Consider the following 18,107-nt stretch of genomic DNA (forward strand, 5'->3'; position numbering starts at 1 on the left):
CAGGAGACTCTCTATACACACTACATACAGGCCACTCGCTATACACACTACATACAGGCGACTCTCTATACACACTACATACAGGCCACTCTCTATAGACACTACATACAGGCGACTATAGACACTACATACAGGCCACTCGCTATAGACACTACATACAGGAGACTCTCTATACACACTACATACAGGCCACTCTCTATATACACTACATACAGGCCACTCTCTATACACACTACATACCGGCGACTCTCTATAGACACTACATACAGGCGACTCTCTATATACACTACATACAGGCCACTCTCTATAGACACTACATACAAGCGACTCTCTATACACACTACATACAGGCGACTCTCTATAGACACTATATACAGGACACTCTCTATACACACTACATACAGGCGACTCTCTATACACACTACATACAGGCCACTCTCTATAGACACTACATATAGGCGACTCTCTATACACACTACATACAGGCCACTCTCTATACACACTACATACAGGCCACTCGCTATAGACACTACATACAGGAGACTCTCTATAGACACTATATACAGGACACTCTCTATACACACTACATACAGGCCACTCTCTATACACACTACATACAGGCGACTCTCTATATACACTACATACAGGCGACTCTCTATAGACACTACATACAGGCCACTCTCTATACACACTACATACAGGCGACTCTCTATAGACACTACATACAGGAGACTCTCTATAGACACTATATACAGGACACTCTCTATACACACTACATACAGGCCACTCTCTATACACACTACATACAGGCGACTCTCTATACACACTACATACAGGCGACTCTCTATAGACACTACATACAGGCGACTCTCTATACACACTACATACAGGCCACTCGCTATAGACCCTACATACAGGAGACTCTCTATAGACACTATATACAGGACACTCTCTATACACACTACATACAGGCGACTCTCTATATACACTACATACAGGCGACTCTCTATAGACACTACATACAGGCGACTCTCTATATACACTACATACAGGCGACTCTCTATAGACACTACATACAGGCGACTCTCTATACACACTACATACAGGCGACTCTCTATATACACTACATACAGGCGACTCTCTATATACACTACATACAGGCGACTCTCTATAGACACTACATACAGGCCACTCTCTATACACACTACATACAGGCGACTCTCTATAGACACTACATACAGGAGACTCTCTATAGACACTATATACAGGACACTCTCTATACACACTACATACAGGCCACTCTCTATACACACTACATACAGGCGACTCTCTATATACACTACATACAGGCGACTCTCTATAGACACTACATACAGGCGACTCTCTATACACACTACATACAGGCCACTCGCTATAGACACTACATACAGGAGACTCTCTATAGACACTATATACAGGACACTCTCTATACACACTACATACAGGCGACTCTCTATATACACTACATACAGGCGACTCTCTATAGACACTACATACAGGCGACTCTCTATATACACTACATACAGGCCACTCTCTATAGACACTACATACAGGCGACTCTCTATACACACTACATACAGGCCACTCGCTATAGACACTACATACAGGAGACTCTCTATAGACACTATATACAGGACACTCTCTATACACACTACATACAGGCGACTCTCTATACACACTACATACAGGCGACTCTATATACACTACATACAGGCGACTCTCTATAGACACTACATACAGGCGACTCTCTATAGACACTACATACAGGCCACTCTCTATACACACTACATACAGGCCACTCGCTATAGACACTACATACAGGAGACTCTCTATACACACTACATACAGGCCACTCGCTATACACACTACATACAGGCGACTCTCTATACACACTACATACAGGCCACTCTCTATAGACACTACATACAGGCGACTATAGACACTACATACAGGCCACTCGCTATAGACACTACATACAGGAGACTCTCTATACACACTACATACAGGCCACTCTCTATATACACTACATACAGGCCACTCTCTATACACACTACATACCGGCGACTCTCTATAGACACTACATACAGGAGACTCTCTATAGACACTACATACAGGCCACTCTCTATACACACTACATACAGGCCACTCGCTATAGACACTACATTCAGGAGACTCTCTATAGACACTATATACAGGACACTCTCTATACACACTACATACAGGAGACTCTCTATAGACACTACATACAGGCCACTCTCTATACACACTACATACAGGCCACTCGCTATAGACACTACATTCAGGAGACTCTCTATACACACTACATACAGGAGACTCTCTATACACACTACATACAGGCCACTCGCTATAGACACTACATACAGGACACTCTCTATACACACTACATACAGGCCACTCTCTATATACACTACATACAGGCCACTCGCCAGTGACTATTTTTCCCCCATTATCACAGCTCTACATCAGCAGGTGACAGACGAGTTGCACAGATGTTTGGCCGTGAGACACGTGCGGATCCAGACTAATAATGTGCATGGTCGGTTAATAAACGCGCCCTGATCGGGATCCCCCCTCTTCTCACCAGCTATAAGGGATTAATGAAGCCCCCTAGATCTGTATCCCTGTCTGTCCGGTGCTGTGGAGGGTTAATGCGCGCCCCCGGAGCCGCGCGCACACAGCACAGGCCCGTGCACGCTCGCAGGTGGACGCGCCGGGACTCGCTGACTTCACCGTTCTGCAGCGGGGAAACAATGGGCGGAGCTTTAGTCACCGGGAGAAAGCAGTAGGGGGCGGAGCCTGTTGATGGGCGTGGCTTGTTTCCCTTGATTCCTCTCGTTCTTCCCCCCGCCCATGTCTCCGCCCACCTCCGACTCGCCAGCGCCACCAGCAGCCCGTAGCGGCGCAGTACAGGCGGCTCCCCCTTCCCTCCTCCCCCTCCGCCTCCTCCTTCTTCTTTCTTCCGACTCCAATGTTCGGCAGCCGGCCGGAGCCTGCTCGTTTTCCCCCCCCGGGCTCGGTGTCTCCAGGATTCCCCCCCTTCCCCGGCACGGCGGCGGCGGCATCCAGCGGGCGCGAGAGCAGGGAAGGGCAGAGCTGCTGAGGTAAACGAGAAGCGGGGGAGGGATCCGGGGCAGAGCCGGAGCTTTGTTCTTGTTTTCAGCCCCGGAGAAGGCGACGAGGGGGGGGCCGGGACTGACTTCACGCATCACTTGGTACAGACGCCGCGGAGTGCCCCTCTCAGCGCCCCCGCCGTACCTGCCGACACCCCCCTCCCGGCCAGTGATAATGGTTCCCCCCAGGTCTGTCCTTACAGCGCCCCCTGTCCTCGGTGAGCGCCCCCACTCTGACACGGGGGGGAATCCCTGGTGGGACTGTGTGACCCGCGCTGCCCCCACGGACAGACGCCTCATTGTCAGTGACCCCACTCGGGTTCTCTCTGCTCCGTGGGTCCCCGCTGTCCCCGGCCGGGAAGGGGTTACACCGTCAGCCCACATTCCTCCGCTGCTGCTGCTGCTGTGTAAATATTTACATCTGAGACTTGTCCTATTTACACACATGTCAGAAGTTCTTCCTGGAGTCCCCCATACTTTACACTGCCATTATTATCTTCGCAGCACATGTGATTGTTGTGTGTTTATTCATTTTTTGTTTTTCTCTGTATAAATCCTCAGTATTTATCTGGCGGATTTCAGCGCTGTTCACACATCCGATTGTGATCGGTTTTTAAACGGATCCGGTAGGAAAAAAGAGAAATGGACGTGTAAAAAAAGAAAGAAAAAAAAAAAAAGATACCAAAGTCTCCGGTTTTGGAAGCTTTGTTTTTTTTTTATTTCTAGCGATGTCTCTAATGGTCGGGGCATGAACAGCTGTTATCACCAGCTTCCCATAGGCCTTAATGTTAAAAAAAATAAATAAATGACATCCGTCTTTTGAGGATGGACAAAAAAAGAAAAAAATTCTGCAGTCGGAGCGGATGCGTTTAAAGGAAACCTAAAAGCCCATGAATGTGTCGCGTAATGCTCCGGTTAATAAAGCACGCGTGTGAACACGGCCTTAAAGCTCGGCCCCGTTGCCAGCCTGTGAGCCAGAATTTGCCACATAGTGGCCAGTTGTCTTGTCCTTGTGCATATACTAAATAACCATTCCCCCCCCCCAAAAAAAGATAAATATTGATATTTAGAGGAGTGGGTAATTTTTGCACCGGATTTTTCCTCTGTACTTATTCCCAGAGTATTCTGTGTCACCAGGATCAAGGGTTTGATATCACAATCTTGGAAAGTTACAAGAAACTTTTCTCACTAGTTCCATTTGGAATTTCCAAGAGTTCTGGAACTTTTTTTTTTTACTTTTTTTTCGAATGGACTCTTTCATGTTTTCTTCAATCGCTGTCATTTTCATCTAAAATAATACAAATTTTATGTCCGCAGGATATCGATAAGGAATAAGTCAATCTCCCAAGATGTCCAGTGATCGGCAGAGGTCAGATGATGAGAGTCCTAGTACCAGCAGTGGAAGTTCAGATGCTGATCAAAGGGATCCCCCGGCCCCCGAACCCGAGGAGCAAGAGGAGAGGAAACCTTCCGCTGTCCAACAGAAGAAAAATACCAAATTATCCAGTAAAACCACTGCAAAGCTGTCTACTAGTGCTAAAAGGTAAAATCATGGCCTGGACGTGTAGTGAATAATATTACCATATTAAACAGTCACGGGGAATTGGGGTAGAAGTCCTGATTTTCTAAAAAAAAAAAAATCCTATAAACTATGCCTGTTGTAATGGGATGGGATCTGTTTGGTTATCAATGAGATTTTGTGTCTTTTTAATTTGCATTAAAGGGATTGTCACCCAACTTTCCTGAACGTCTGAATGGCTTGTTATATTAGTAGCTATATAAGAGTAAGCTATTCTACTACATAACTAACCAGACAGATGATATTCCAGAGCCTAGAGAAGGGTCTTTTGTGTAATGTGGCCATATCGGTAGTCATTCAGTTTATATAGATCACAGTTTTAACCAAGCAATATACTTAATGAGTTTACAAAATAGGGCATCGCTTTTATCTATGTTTGGTGGAAAACATTAGAGGTTTTCCAAGACTTTAACATTGATGGCCCATCCTTAGGATAGGTGATCACTGTCTGATCAGTGGGGGTGCGACACCCAGCATCCCCGCCGATCTGCTGTTCCTCTCCCTGGCAGAAGCAACTGCCCGACTGTACAGTGGCCGGGTACTGCACATCCACCCCCTATGGATTTGAACAGGGGCAGATGTGCAGTGGCCACTATACAGTCCATGGAGCCGTGCAGCTCCAGAACTGAGTAGTTTTGGACATCGGCAACAGCTGAATGGCGGGGTGCCCCCCCACCGGCCAGACATTGCTGGCCTAGTCTAAGGATGGGCCAACAGTGTTAAAGTCCTGGACAACCCCTTTAATTATGTGTTTACATATTTGAATTGATACCCACTTTTTCCATCTATGGAGCTCAATCATATATGAATAAACATTGCATATTAAGCTTTTAACCTCTGGTACCCTCTAACCTTATTGCACAGTATGTGCGATACCCTAGACCCTTTGGGCTTTAGATCTATAATTAAAGGGACTCTGTCACCTGAATTTGGCGGGACTGGTTTTGGGTCATATGGGCAGAGTTTTCGGGTGTTTGATTCACCCTTTCCTTACCCGCTGGCTGCATGCTGGCTGCAATATTGGATTGAAGTTCATTCTCTGTCCTCCATAGTACATGCCTGCACAAGGCAAGATTGCTTTGCGCAGGCATGTACTATGGAGGACAGAGAATGAACTTTAATCCAATATTGCAGCCAGCATGCAGCCAGCGGGTAAGGAAAGGGTGAATCAAACACCCGAAAACTCCGCCCATATGACCCAAAACCAGTCCCGCCAAATTCAGGTGACAGAGTCCCTTTAAAGGGGTTGTCTTGCATTAAAGAAATACATCTCCCTTTTTTTCCATAGGCTCTATTTGGTATTGCAACTGATCCATATTAACCTGAATAGGGATCAGCTGCAGCACATGGACAAGAGTGGCACTGTTTCTGGGGGAAAAACACTTTTTTTTTTTTTTTTTTACGCTGGTGGAATCCGCACAAAAAAACACGGTAATTATGCTGTAAATCCACAGTGCGGTTTTCCTCCTGATTTACTAAAATCAGTGCGGAAAAATCTGCGCACCATTTTGCAGCGTGTGCACATACCCTCAGAATGACTGTAGTTGTAAGTTGTATCACACTTGAGATTCACCAGATTGTCTGCTTCATGCTCGATTCCAGAACTATTCTACAAAGTCCGTTTCTGACTCAGACTCCATATTGTATCGGAGGGTTGTTAGTGGGAAGGTTTTATTTGTCATATTTCTGCTGATGTGTTATTACCTCTTATGGATGTGGATAGACATCCACTGAAAGTCTATTTACAGGCTAATCCATGTAGGATTTATCTGCTAGAAACCCTTCCTCTTCCTATTGATTGCTCTGGGGTTATTGATTGTGATAAGTAAGCAATACTTCACTATGGGGCTGTTGTTTGCACACTGTCACTTGCCTTATTGGCAGATTATGAGGTGGCTGGCCCACGGGAAAGTTTGGGGCTTTTTCTACCCAGGCTGGAATCCTCCCTTATGCCAGGGACCTTCTGATGTGTAGATGATTATTTTACATTTGAGTCCTGAATGTAACATTAGCCGATGAGAAAGTTATTCATGTCTCTCTAGGAAATTCTGAAAATGACACAGATGACAATATAATGAAAATAATTAATTGCCCATTACTGTCTTGTGCTTTTTCTTCTGACTGTAGTCTGAATTGTCCATTGTTTTTTTAGGAGAGAAATTCTACACTGGTGGCAAAACCCATAAGTTTATATGTGCGGGCTGATCTTATAAGGGTCACTTCTTGATGTTACTGTAAAACTTGGCGATGTGGAATTTTCTTATACTGTCTTAGTTTGGGAATAATACCATAACTGGAACATGATATGACTTAATTAATTTTGGAAATCCACATGCCAGAGTTTAATCTATTCTCCTTCATATTGGAGATGTATGGGCTCGAGATGCCTTGTGCATGCTGCTTAATCGGGAAGACCTCCTTTTGAGGTTAGGCTTTCACAAAAGCGTCTGTTACCTTATGTTTTTGTGTCTTTAATGCTTTGAGTAAAGACTCTTTAACGTCTGCACATAAGTGTGAATGCATTATTCCATTTTTGCAGGCTGTACGTGTAAACCAGGGAGATGTCTTCAGCTGTGATTGTGAATCATTTTGAGTTTTAGTGCAGTCACCCCTGCATTTCCTGACCATGATGTATTCAACAGGGGTCTGTGCAGCTAATATATGGCGAGACTTGCTAAAAAAAAAAATAATTACATTTATCCCGATAGAGGCAATATTGGGGAGTCTTATTAATATGGGGGCAGTAGAAAAGTGGTATAGTTGACCATAGTAATTTATCAGTTTCTAGCTCTCATCTTTCTTTCCGAATACCCTTAAAAAAATTCTTAAATAGATGTCATGTAGTTTATCAACAGAATTAAAATGTAGCTCATAGGACGAGAATGTATCTCTAGGGATGTCTATCATGTCCAAAAAGCAAATTGTGCATACATCTGTTTACTTCTAAAATCATCAATTATAGACTGAATTATAAATTGGATTTTTTTTTTTTTTTAGAAAGTTATAGATTCTCGTTAATTATTGTACAGAGATATGTTGCATTATTTTTTACTGTTTGTACTCCAATGAGATCTTACCAGTCGCTGTCAATAGTTGGGGAACTTTTTGATCAGATGTGTGGCTGCAGATCTGTCGGAGCTGGAAGTTTTTCTTGTTCTTCATGTTTATGGCCGAATGATGTGTAAAATGATCATGTACATGGAGCCTCGGTCACAGCATTGGTTTAAAGTCGTTGTAAAAAAAAAAAAAAAAAAAACCCGCTGGGGTTCACCCCTCCCTTCTCTGCCTCATTTGCATATTAGCTAGAAAGGGAATTCTCCCCTGTAAAAAGTGTCTGGCACCAAAACATTTTCACTTTTTCAAGGACGTGGTGGGCTCTCCTTGCTTCCTCCGGGGTCTACATGCGGCATTTCTGCCTGGTCGCCCCCTGGAATTGAGCCGCTAAGTTCCTGTGTTCTAGGATTTGGGTTATGCCTCTGAGAACAAAGAGGAAGCAGCCATGTTAGCGTTACTGAAGGCAAAGCCAATGTTGCATTTAACAACATGATGGTAGAGGGCAGTGTATTCCCTGATTCATTCCGCAGAGTGTCTGAAACCTTCTCATTTCACTTCCAGAATTCAGAAGGAGTTAGCCGAAATAACCCTTGATCCTCCTCCAAACTGCAGGTAGGTAACCATTCCTGTTTTGTAATTGCTTTGTTTCCACAAGAAATTAGCAATCTAATGGCCTCTTAGTTTAGCAGTAAAGGAGATGTTTGGGCTTTAAAACTGCTTTTGATGTGTAGGGAGAATCATTGATAAAGGAGATGGTGCAGCAGTAATTCACACCTTGCATGCTTTATCTCCTGACTCCGGCAAAGTTTTTTTTTTTTTTTAGTTTGTGAATTCAGTGGCGATGAGATCATTATTTTATATTTATTTTTTAATACGTGCAGTTAATTTCTACTGAACGCCTGCATCATTGTACTCGTATTAAAGGAAGCTTTATATGCTTTGTGTATAGTCTGCGTGCAAGGTCGAGTACTTCTTGTTGCAAAAAGAGGATTTTCATCGCTAAAAAGTTCTTGAATGCATGTAATAGAATGTACGGTATTATCGTCAGGGTTACAGTGTGAATAAGGGAAAGTTTTATAATTACTTTTGTTTCCTGTGTTTATACCTTGTTTGTCGTGTTTACAGAAAATATAAATATCCAGCAACTTGATACTGTTGTTTCTGTAAATGTGTTTTCTACGATCATCTTCTAAAATCCATATACGGTATACTATTTGTTTGTTTTTTATTTGCAACATTCTGCCACCTTGTACAACACAAAGGGAAGAATTAATTTCTATTTTCCTCTACCAGAATCAATTTGCCATCGACATCTTAATAGCCAGTCAACTCAAACGTTAATATGTAACAAAAATGTGCATTTTTTTTTTTCAATACATACATAGAAAAAAATTAAGCTCCAGTCAAATTTTTCAAACTTACTGATTACCTGTAATAATATACAGTATATTTTAAAAATATGATTTTTTTTTTTGTTTTTCTTTTTATGGTCAGTCTCAAAATAAACTACACCCTAAGGCTGTGTGTACACGTTCTGGATTTTTCGCTATAAAAACTCGATAAAACCGTGAAAAAAAACGCATCCTATTAATAGAATGCAATCCACAATTTTTGTGCACATGTTGCATTTTTTCCACGCCAAAAAAAAGCATTGTGGTAAAAAACGCAGCATGTTCATTAATTTTGCAGATTTTTCGCGTTTTTCCCTCTATATTATACAATTGGGGAAGCTCTGGAAAAAATGTGAAAAATCTGTATAAAAAAAAAAAGCGCAAAAACCACGAGAAAAATGCAAAAAATACTCGTGCGGATTTCCTGCGGGAAAAAGTCAGTTTTTTTGTCAGGAAATTTCTGCAAACATTCCTGACGTGTGCACATAGCCTAAATGAAATTTAGAAAATTGGCGCAACTATAAGTTTAGTGAGACAAAAGTTTTGATCACACAATTATCAATGTCTTGTCTGTTGTACTAGATCAGTGGTCTTCAACCTATTGTTCTCCAAGTGTTTTGAAACTACAACTTCCAGCATGTACTGACAGCTGCTGAGTGTTGAGGCTTGCCGAGAGCTCGCCCATGGTCATTTTTCAATTTACATTTTTTTTTTTACTTTATCACAGTTTTTCTGAATTCTATTTTTTGGTCTTTTATGACAATATAAATATCACTGTCAGGTTGACTTTTCATAGTACATGATTGGTATGTGTTGTGTATGCGGTGTTTCAGCAGCGCTTGCCTTACTTTGTCGCTGTAACAGTTGATTTACTACATAGTAGTATAAGGCTTAAGTGAATGATTGTTTTAAGATGTAAAGCAGAGCTGGCTAAAGTTGCGATGTATTAAACTTTACTATAATTTTATGTTTTCACATGAGCGAGATTGTGTGTTTTATGTTGAGACTTGATTTTTTTTTTTTTTTAAATCCACTCTATGAAATCCCACCTTCAAGACAGAAAAATATTTAGAATTGAGAGTCCTCAGTGGTTGATACCTTTTTAATGGCTAACTGAAAAGATGGTAACTAATTGCAAGCTTTCGAGACTACATGGGTCTCTTCATCAGGCAAAGACTAAAACAAATTCTGAAGAATCACATATTTATGCACCTTCAAGACAGTATTTTAGAATATAATGTAACATGATTTTATCCTGAGCCCATGCTAATCACGGATGGTCGTATGATTTACCATATCACCTGTAAGGTATGGTATTACTTCAGATGACACATGCCTTTTACTGGACATAATATCTATTTTTTTTTTGTTTGTTTGTTTTTCCAGCTGCATTGAAGGCACCATTATTACTTTTTGGAAGGCTTGTGCTATTTTCTCGCAGTCCTGCTGCTTACATGGTTTCGCAATGTATTTCAATTTAGTCTATATTTCTCAGGGTTAAATGTTTTTGCCTTTGAAAAGGTAAAAAGACAACTGAGCATGGCAAAAAAAACATATTCTGTGCAAAATCCATCGTTTGGATTTTTGTAGATGATTATGTTCATGTTCAAACTTTTGAACGGGGGTTTTCACTAATCGTAAAACTCTTTCAAAGTGGTTGGCTTATCTCATGATTTTTTATTCATTTCTACAAAATGTTATCATTTTTATTTATGGGGGAGAAGAGGGTTTTCTACAAATGAAGTGGAACACATGTAGCCTTATAGTTAAAGATAATTGTAATTATTTTTTTTTTTCTCCTACTTTTAAGCCTGTAGAGCTTGCATGTAATAGACTACAGTTCATGCTGCTCAATGCCTCCCTGATGGCATTATCGACAGCCACTCTCTAACCGCTCCTAAAATTAATCTTTTCGGAATCAAATCTAAAAATGTAATATGCAAGTAACGCAAATAGTTTGTTCTTAGATTTTAATAGAAGGTGATTCTGAACATAATAGCACTTTATAAAAGCAAAGCATAATTTACTAGAGGTCAGAGACCGGTTGTAGCCATTCTTGGAGGACCAAGAACTGGATCTAGCTGCGTGGTGTATAACATGCAAGATTTACAAGCCACCTTTTATATGGGTTGCACAGTATTTTGACATTGATCACTAGTATATACTATGATATTGAACACTAAGTTGTGTACTGAGCTGATAACGGCTGGGTTGTTGGATACTTGATAATCTGATATTGATGGCTTGTGGCATCCTGTAGAGGTAAGTGGACATAGATGTACACTTGTGTGGCCACCTCTATTCACTCTGTGGCTCAATATGGCTGCTACCAACCACCTTGCCTCTAGAGCCACAATAAAAGTTTTGAAATGGGGGATCCCCTATCTTGTATTTCCTATTCACCTTGATGGACAATGGCCCTCACCTACATCAACTCTTTCCTTTTTGCGGAATGCCCCTCCAGACTAAGGTTTGTAAGGGCTATCCCAGTAATTCGCAAGTGAAACCATCAGCCATACAGTTAAAGGGAACCTGTCACCCTGAAAATCGCGGGTGAGGTAAGCCCACCGGCATCAGGGGCTTATCTGCAGCATTCTGTAATGCTGTAGATAAGCCCCCGATGTTACCTGAAAAAGGAGAAAAAGACGTTAGATTATACTCACCCAGGGGCGGTCCCGCTGCTGGTCAGGTCGGATGGGCGTCTCCGGTCCGCTGCGGCGCCTCCCATCTTCATTACAAGACGTCCTCTTCTGATCTTCAGCCACGGCTCCGGCGCAGGCGTACTTTGCTCTGCCCTGTTGAGGGCAGACAAAGTACTGTAGTGCGCATGCGCCGGGCCTCTGACCTTTCCGGCGCCTGCGCACTGCAGTACTATCCTCTGCCCTCAAGAGGGCAGAGCAAAGTACGCCTGCGCCGGAGCCGTGGCTGAAGATCAGAAGAGGACGTCTTGTAATGAAGATGGGAGGCACCGCAGCGGACCAGAGACGCCCATCCGACCTGACCAGCAGCGGGACCGCCCCTGGGTGAGTATAATCTAACGTCTTTTTCTCCTTTTTCAGGTAACATCGGGGGCTTATCTACAGCATTACAGAATGCTGCAGATAAGCCCCTGATGCCGGTGGGCTTACCTCACCCGCAATTTTCGGGGTGACCCTTTAACAATAGTGGAATTTAAAGAAGCTGTCAAGTTTAAGAAAAAGATAAAAAAAAAAAAAAAAAAAAAGGTTCTCGGCTACTTCTTTATTTACAGGGGAACAACAGCAGTGCGGGCTTCTTCGGAGTCACTGCTGACCTCTTTAAATATCACTTGCCATTCATTTATTACATCATTTTCTTATCAGTAGAACATGCCAGGTAAGATTTTTTTTCTTTTTCTCTTTTCCTTCTTTCAGCACAAGTTATTATTGTAGTGAACACACATTCTGCCTGTTGACACTGCAACCCTAGTAATAACAGACGTGGGACATAGTGCAAATACTTATACAGTGTGTTTGGGAATGTATCACCTGAGTGAACTTGTAAAGCTATCAGAAATTGTGTCTGGATTCTCACGCTGCTGCATGTGGAATATTAGGATTTATTTATTAATTTTATTTGTGCTGTAAATTTTAAAAGTTAAACACAAATTGCCCCTCGGCAGTAGCTGACACAAATAAACTATTCAGTTATCAGCCCTTCTACAGCCTGAGAGCTGAAAAGGGTATGGTCATGTCTTCATATTATCATTACAAGCCATGTAAGGACTTATGCACATACAGAACAGGCTCCTTCATACTCTTATTTGTACAGAGATCATTTTCCTCTATAAGCAATGCCTCCAGTAGAGCGAATAACAAGCGAAGTGTGGTGTATATGTATGTATTTTTATGTGGGTGTGTATGTATACACTGTGCAGAATTATTAGGCAAGTTGCATTTTGATCACATGATACTTTTTATACATGTTGTCCTTCTCCAAGCTGTTCAGGCTTGAGAGCCAACTACCAATTTAGTAAATCAGGTGATGTGCATCTCTGTAATGAGGAGGGGTGTTGTCTAATTACATCAACACCCTATATAAGGTGTGCGTAATTATTAGGCAACTTCCTTTCCTTTGGCAAAATGGGTCAGAAGAGAGATTTGACGGGATCTGAAAAGTCCAAAATTGTGAGATATCTTGCAGATGGATGCAGCAGTCTTGAAATTGCCAAACTTTTGAAGCGAGATCACCAAACAATCAAGCGTTTCATGGCAAATAGCCAACAGGGTCGCAAGAAGCGTGTTGGGCAAAAAAGGTGCAAAATAACTGCCCATGAATTGAGAAAAATCAAGCGTGAAGCTGCCAAGATGCCATTTGCCACCAGTTTTGCCATATTTCAGAGCTGCAACATTACTGGAGTAACAAAAAGCACAAGGTGTGCGATACTCAGGGACATGAGCAAGGTAAGGAAGGCTGAAAAACGACCACCTTTGAACAAGAAATATAAGATAAAACGTCAAGACTGGGCCAAGAAATATCTTAAGACTGACTTTTCAAAGGTTTTATGGACTGATGAAATGACAGTGACTCTGGATGGACCGGAGGCTGGATCAGTAAAGGGCAGAGAGCTCCACTCCGACTCAGATGCCAGCATGGTGGAGGTGGGGTACTGGTATGGGCTGGTATCAAAGATGAACTTGTGGGACCTTTTCAGGTTGAGGATGGAGTGAAGCTCAACTCCCAGACCTACTGCCAGTTTCTGGAAGACTTCTTCAAGCAGTGGTACAGGAAGAAGTCGGTATCGTTCAAGAAAAAACATGATTTTCATGCAGTACAATGCTCCATCACATGCCTCCAACTACTCCACAGCGTGGCTGGCCAGTAAAGGTCTCAAAGAAGAATAAATAATGACATGGCCCCCTTGTTCACCTGATCTGAACCCCATAGAGAACCTGAGGTCCCTCATAAAATGTGAGCTCTACAGGGAGGGAAAACAGTCCACCTCTCGGAACAGTGTCTGGAGGCTGTGGTGGCTGCTGCACGCAATGTTGATCGTAAACAGATCAAGCAACTGACAGAATCTATGGATGGAGGCTGCTGAGTGTCATCATAAAGAAAGGTGGCTATATTGGTCACTAATTTTTTGGGGTTTTGTTTTTGCATGTCAAAAATGTTTATTTATTGGAACAAGAAATGTTTATTTCTAAATTTTGTGCAGTTATATTGGTTTACCTGGTGAAAATAAACAAGTGAGATGGGAATATATTTGGTTTTTATTAAGTTGCCTAATAATTCTGCACAGTAATAGTTACCTGCACAAACAGATATCCTCCTAAGGCTGGTTTCACATTTGCGTTTTTTTTTTTTTTTTTTTTTTTTTTGCGGTAAAAACGCAAAAAAAAGCATGCGTTTTTTCCCCTATATTTAACATTAAAAACGCATGCGTTTTTTGCATGCGTTTTGATGCGTTTTTGCAACGCATGTGTTTTTTCTCTGCATGCGTTGTTGTAGAAATGCAACATGTAGTAATTTTTGCTGCGTTTTTTTTGCCGCAAAAAAAAACGCATGCGTTTTTTCGCGGCAAAAAAACATATTGATGTCTATGTAAACACATGCGTTTTTAAGCACATGCGTTTGCATGCGTTTTTATAGAAAAACACAAGAAAACACCCAAACCGTTTGGGTTTGGGTCCCTAGGTTTACTAGGGATTCTAACCCTAGGTATTTCTGTTTATAGTGGGTTTTCTAGTTGATTTTGATGATTGGCAGCTGTCACACACTTCTCATCATGCGTTTCAAAAACGCAAACGCAGGAATAAACGCGTCAAAACGCCGCGTTTGCGTTAAAGCATGCAAAAACGCATGCGCCTAAAAAACGCAGCGTTTAAACGCGTTTTTGCACCAAATGCGTTTAAATGCGTTTGCGTTTAAAACGCTGCAGATCAAAACGCAAGTGTGAAACCAACCTAAGATAGCCAAATCTAAGAAAACCCCACTCCAACTTCCAAAAATATTAAGCTTTGATATTTGAGTCTTTTGGGTTGATTGAGAACATAGTTGTTAATCAATAATAAAAATAATCCTCTAAAATACAACTTGCCTAATAATTCTGCACGCAGTATATATGTATATATATATATATATATATATATATATTTGTAGTTGAGCTTTTATAAAACATTTTGTTAAGTGTCAATCATCATTTATTCGAGATAGAAGCTAATATCGTAAAAACCATAGTTTTTTCATTCTTTACTGACTGCTTGGGTTTTTTATGTGTCACAAGTGATTGTGTAGAGCTACAACTCTGCGTTCATACAAATCTTTCAGATTACATATACATTTTTTTTTTTTTTTTTTTACATCTAATCTAAATTTTTACAATGTTTGCTAATTATCCTCCGACATAGTAACGACTAGCTTTCCATCTTGCTACTGTCTCACATAGAATATCGTATTTATATACAAATGTGGTCAGCAGTGGAGGAAGCCATTGGGGAGAAGAAGGCATTTGACCCTGCAGAAGAGAGGAGATTAAACTACTTTCACACTACCGTTTTCTGCAATCCGTCACAATGCGTCGTTTTGCAGAAAAAAACGCATCCTGCAAAAGTGCTTGCAGGATGCGTTTTTTTCCCCATAGACTTGTATTGACGACGCATTGCGACGGATTGCCACACGTCGCATCCGTCGTGCGACGGATGCGTCTTGTTTTGGCGGACCGTCGGGAGCAAAAAACGCTACATGTAACGGTTTTTGCTCCTGACGGACCGCCCCCACCTCCCCGCACCTCACAATGGGGCAGCGGATGCGCCGGAGAAATGCATCCGCTGCCTCCGTTGTGCAGTGCGTTAAACGCTAGCGTCGGAATCTCTGCCCGACGCATTGCGACGGGGAGATTCCGACGCTAGTGTGAAAGTAGCCTTAGTAGAGCCTATACTGTAGTCTTGCACTGTATCTTGATCATTCATTTGAGAAAATTGTCTGCTGGAATGAAGGGCTGTGGAGCTGAAGTTGGAATAGAGTCAGTATAAAATGGACCAACCTCGACTCCTAAAACATACAATACTGGGTACAGTGGTACAATGCAGGATGTGCTGTAAATGCTTTCATAAGAATTTGGGAAAGTTATGAAACTTCTGTTTTATCCCTGATCTAAGGCTCTGGGCTTTTAGTTGAGATGAATCTGCGCTGCACTTTATGTACACGCTCAGTAGTGACCAGTGCTGTGGAGCCAGAGCGGAAATGAATCTATGCTGCACTTTATGTACATGCTCAGTAGTGACCAGTGCTGTGGAGCCAGAGCGGAAATGAATCTATGCTGCACTTTATGTACATGCTCAGTAGTGACCAGTGCTGTGGAGCCATAGCAGAGATGAATCTGTGCTGCACTGTATGTACATGCTCTGTAGTGATCAGTGCTGTGGAGATGAATCTGTGCTGCACTTTATGTACATGCTCTGTAGTGACCAGTGCTGTGGAGCCATAGCAGAGATGAATCTGTGCTGCACTTTATGTACATGTTCTGTAGTGACCAGTGCTGTGGAGTCAGGGGAATTTAGGAGTCAGAGGTTTGGCTTACCGACTTCACAGCTGTGCTTGAATGTCCACAGAATAGGTGATAACTTTCTAACATGAGAATAACCCTCTCAAAGTTGATAATTTGACCCCCCCTGCCCACCCCGAGGTTTCGTTGAAGGAGGTTGTCTGGGCTTACTATCTATCAGATTAGTGGGGGTCCAACACCCTGCAGCTCCACCAAATAGGTTTCTTTCAGCTCCAGCAGTGGTCAGGTGTAGCAATGAACCTAACCAGGACATTACAACTCCCTTCACTGTACAGTGACCGCTGCCAAAATCTACACTTCAGCTTCTATAGAATTGAGTGGCAGCTGAGCCGTTCTTATAAACAGCTGATCAGTGTGGTGAACTACATGTTTGATTGCCTGTAATCTGATATTGATGACTTATTCAAGGGTTGGGCCATCAATGTCAACCACACTGTTACCAGATAACAAAAAGTGCCCAAATTTTGTTCTCAATTTATTCCTACTGCTCCCCTGAGTGTTCTGTTTTTGCCCTTTTTTTTAAATTAAATCTGCTGTTTAATATATGGGCCTTTACGGTGTTTTCCAAGGGGGCGTTGCTCACAGGGTATTGATAGAGCCATGTAAAGACCTGCCCAAGAGGATCCTGTAAGCACCACCCTATTGAAGACCATAAAAAGCAGCATTAAATAAAAAGGCCCATAACTGGGGAAGAAAAGGAAAACTCAGGAGAGCAGGAAGCACGAAACAAGAGTAAGATCTGACCACTTTTGACCTGGTGACCGGTCCTTTTTAAGCTGTTCTCTCTCCTATGAGAAGATCTCTTGGCTTATGGATATCCTTTAGGAGGTTTCTCAGCTCAGCACTGTTCTAGGAGTAATAAGAAGCCTACAGGTCTGGAAATTCTTCCTATGCTAAAGGGGTTGTTTATGCAGAGACCACCCGTTATTAATGTAACTAATTCTGTATAGGTATATATTGTACAAACTTTGTAATAGGCAGCTCATCCAGAATCCTTTACCTTGACTGTAAGTTATTTCATTTATCGTTTGCCGCTGTGCACCGTTCTCAGGCCATTGGTTATATATTGTCCCATGCAGGCAGTTTGTACGTATGCAACTCGCACTCGCTTTTACATCATCTCACAATGCACCAGTTCGCTCGTAGACTTTGGCCTTGGCTCCTAACTTTTATAGACATTTATCTACGACTGATTATTAGGTAAAATTAAATTTCTCCTGCTAATAGCCGGAGCAGACAATGCGCTTTCTGCTTGGCTGGAAAGTAAGGAACTAATGACAGGCCAGCGATAGCGGAGCAAATTGAACGTTAACCTCAGTGAATGCTCTCACCTAGTCCTTTCATCCTTTTGTCATTGTCACTGATCATGGATATTACTGAGCGGCCTT

General features: G+C 42.1%; 1 protein-coding gene across 1 annotated transcript in view; it reads left to right on the plus strand.

Annotated features, from left to right (window-relative positions):
* Positions 1 to 2,963: 2,963 nt before the first annotated feature.
* Positions 2,964 to 18,107, plus strand: part of UBE2E3 (ubiquitin conjugating enzyme E2 E3) — a 70,607-nt gene continuing 55,463 nt past the window's right edge. Inside the window, exons 1-3 of the mRNA XM_069733229.1 lie at positions 2,964 to 3,161; positions 4,488 to 4,713; positions 8,365 to 8,415. Coding sequence (XP_069589330.1) covers positions 4,520 to 4,713; positions 8,365 to 8,415 — 245 coding nt within the window. The 5' untranslated portion in view covers positions 2,964 to 3,161; positions 4,488 to 4,519. The remainder of the gene's footprint in view (positions 3,162 to 4,487; positions 4,714 to 8,364; positions 8,416 to 18,107) is intronic.

This window comes from Ranitomeya imitator, chromosome 7 (assembly GCF_032444005.1).
Source record: "Ranitomeya imitator isolate aRanImi1 chromosome 7, aRanImi1.pri, whole genome shotgun sequence".
Classification (NCBI taxonomy): domain Eukaryota; kingdom Metazoa; phylum Chordata; class Amphibia; order Anura; family Dendrobatidae; genus Ranitomeya; species Ranitomeya imitator.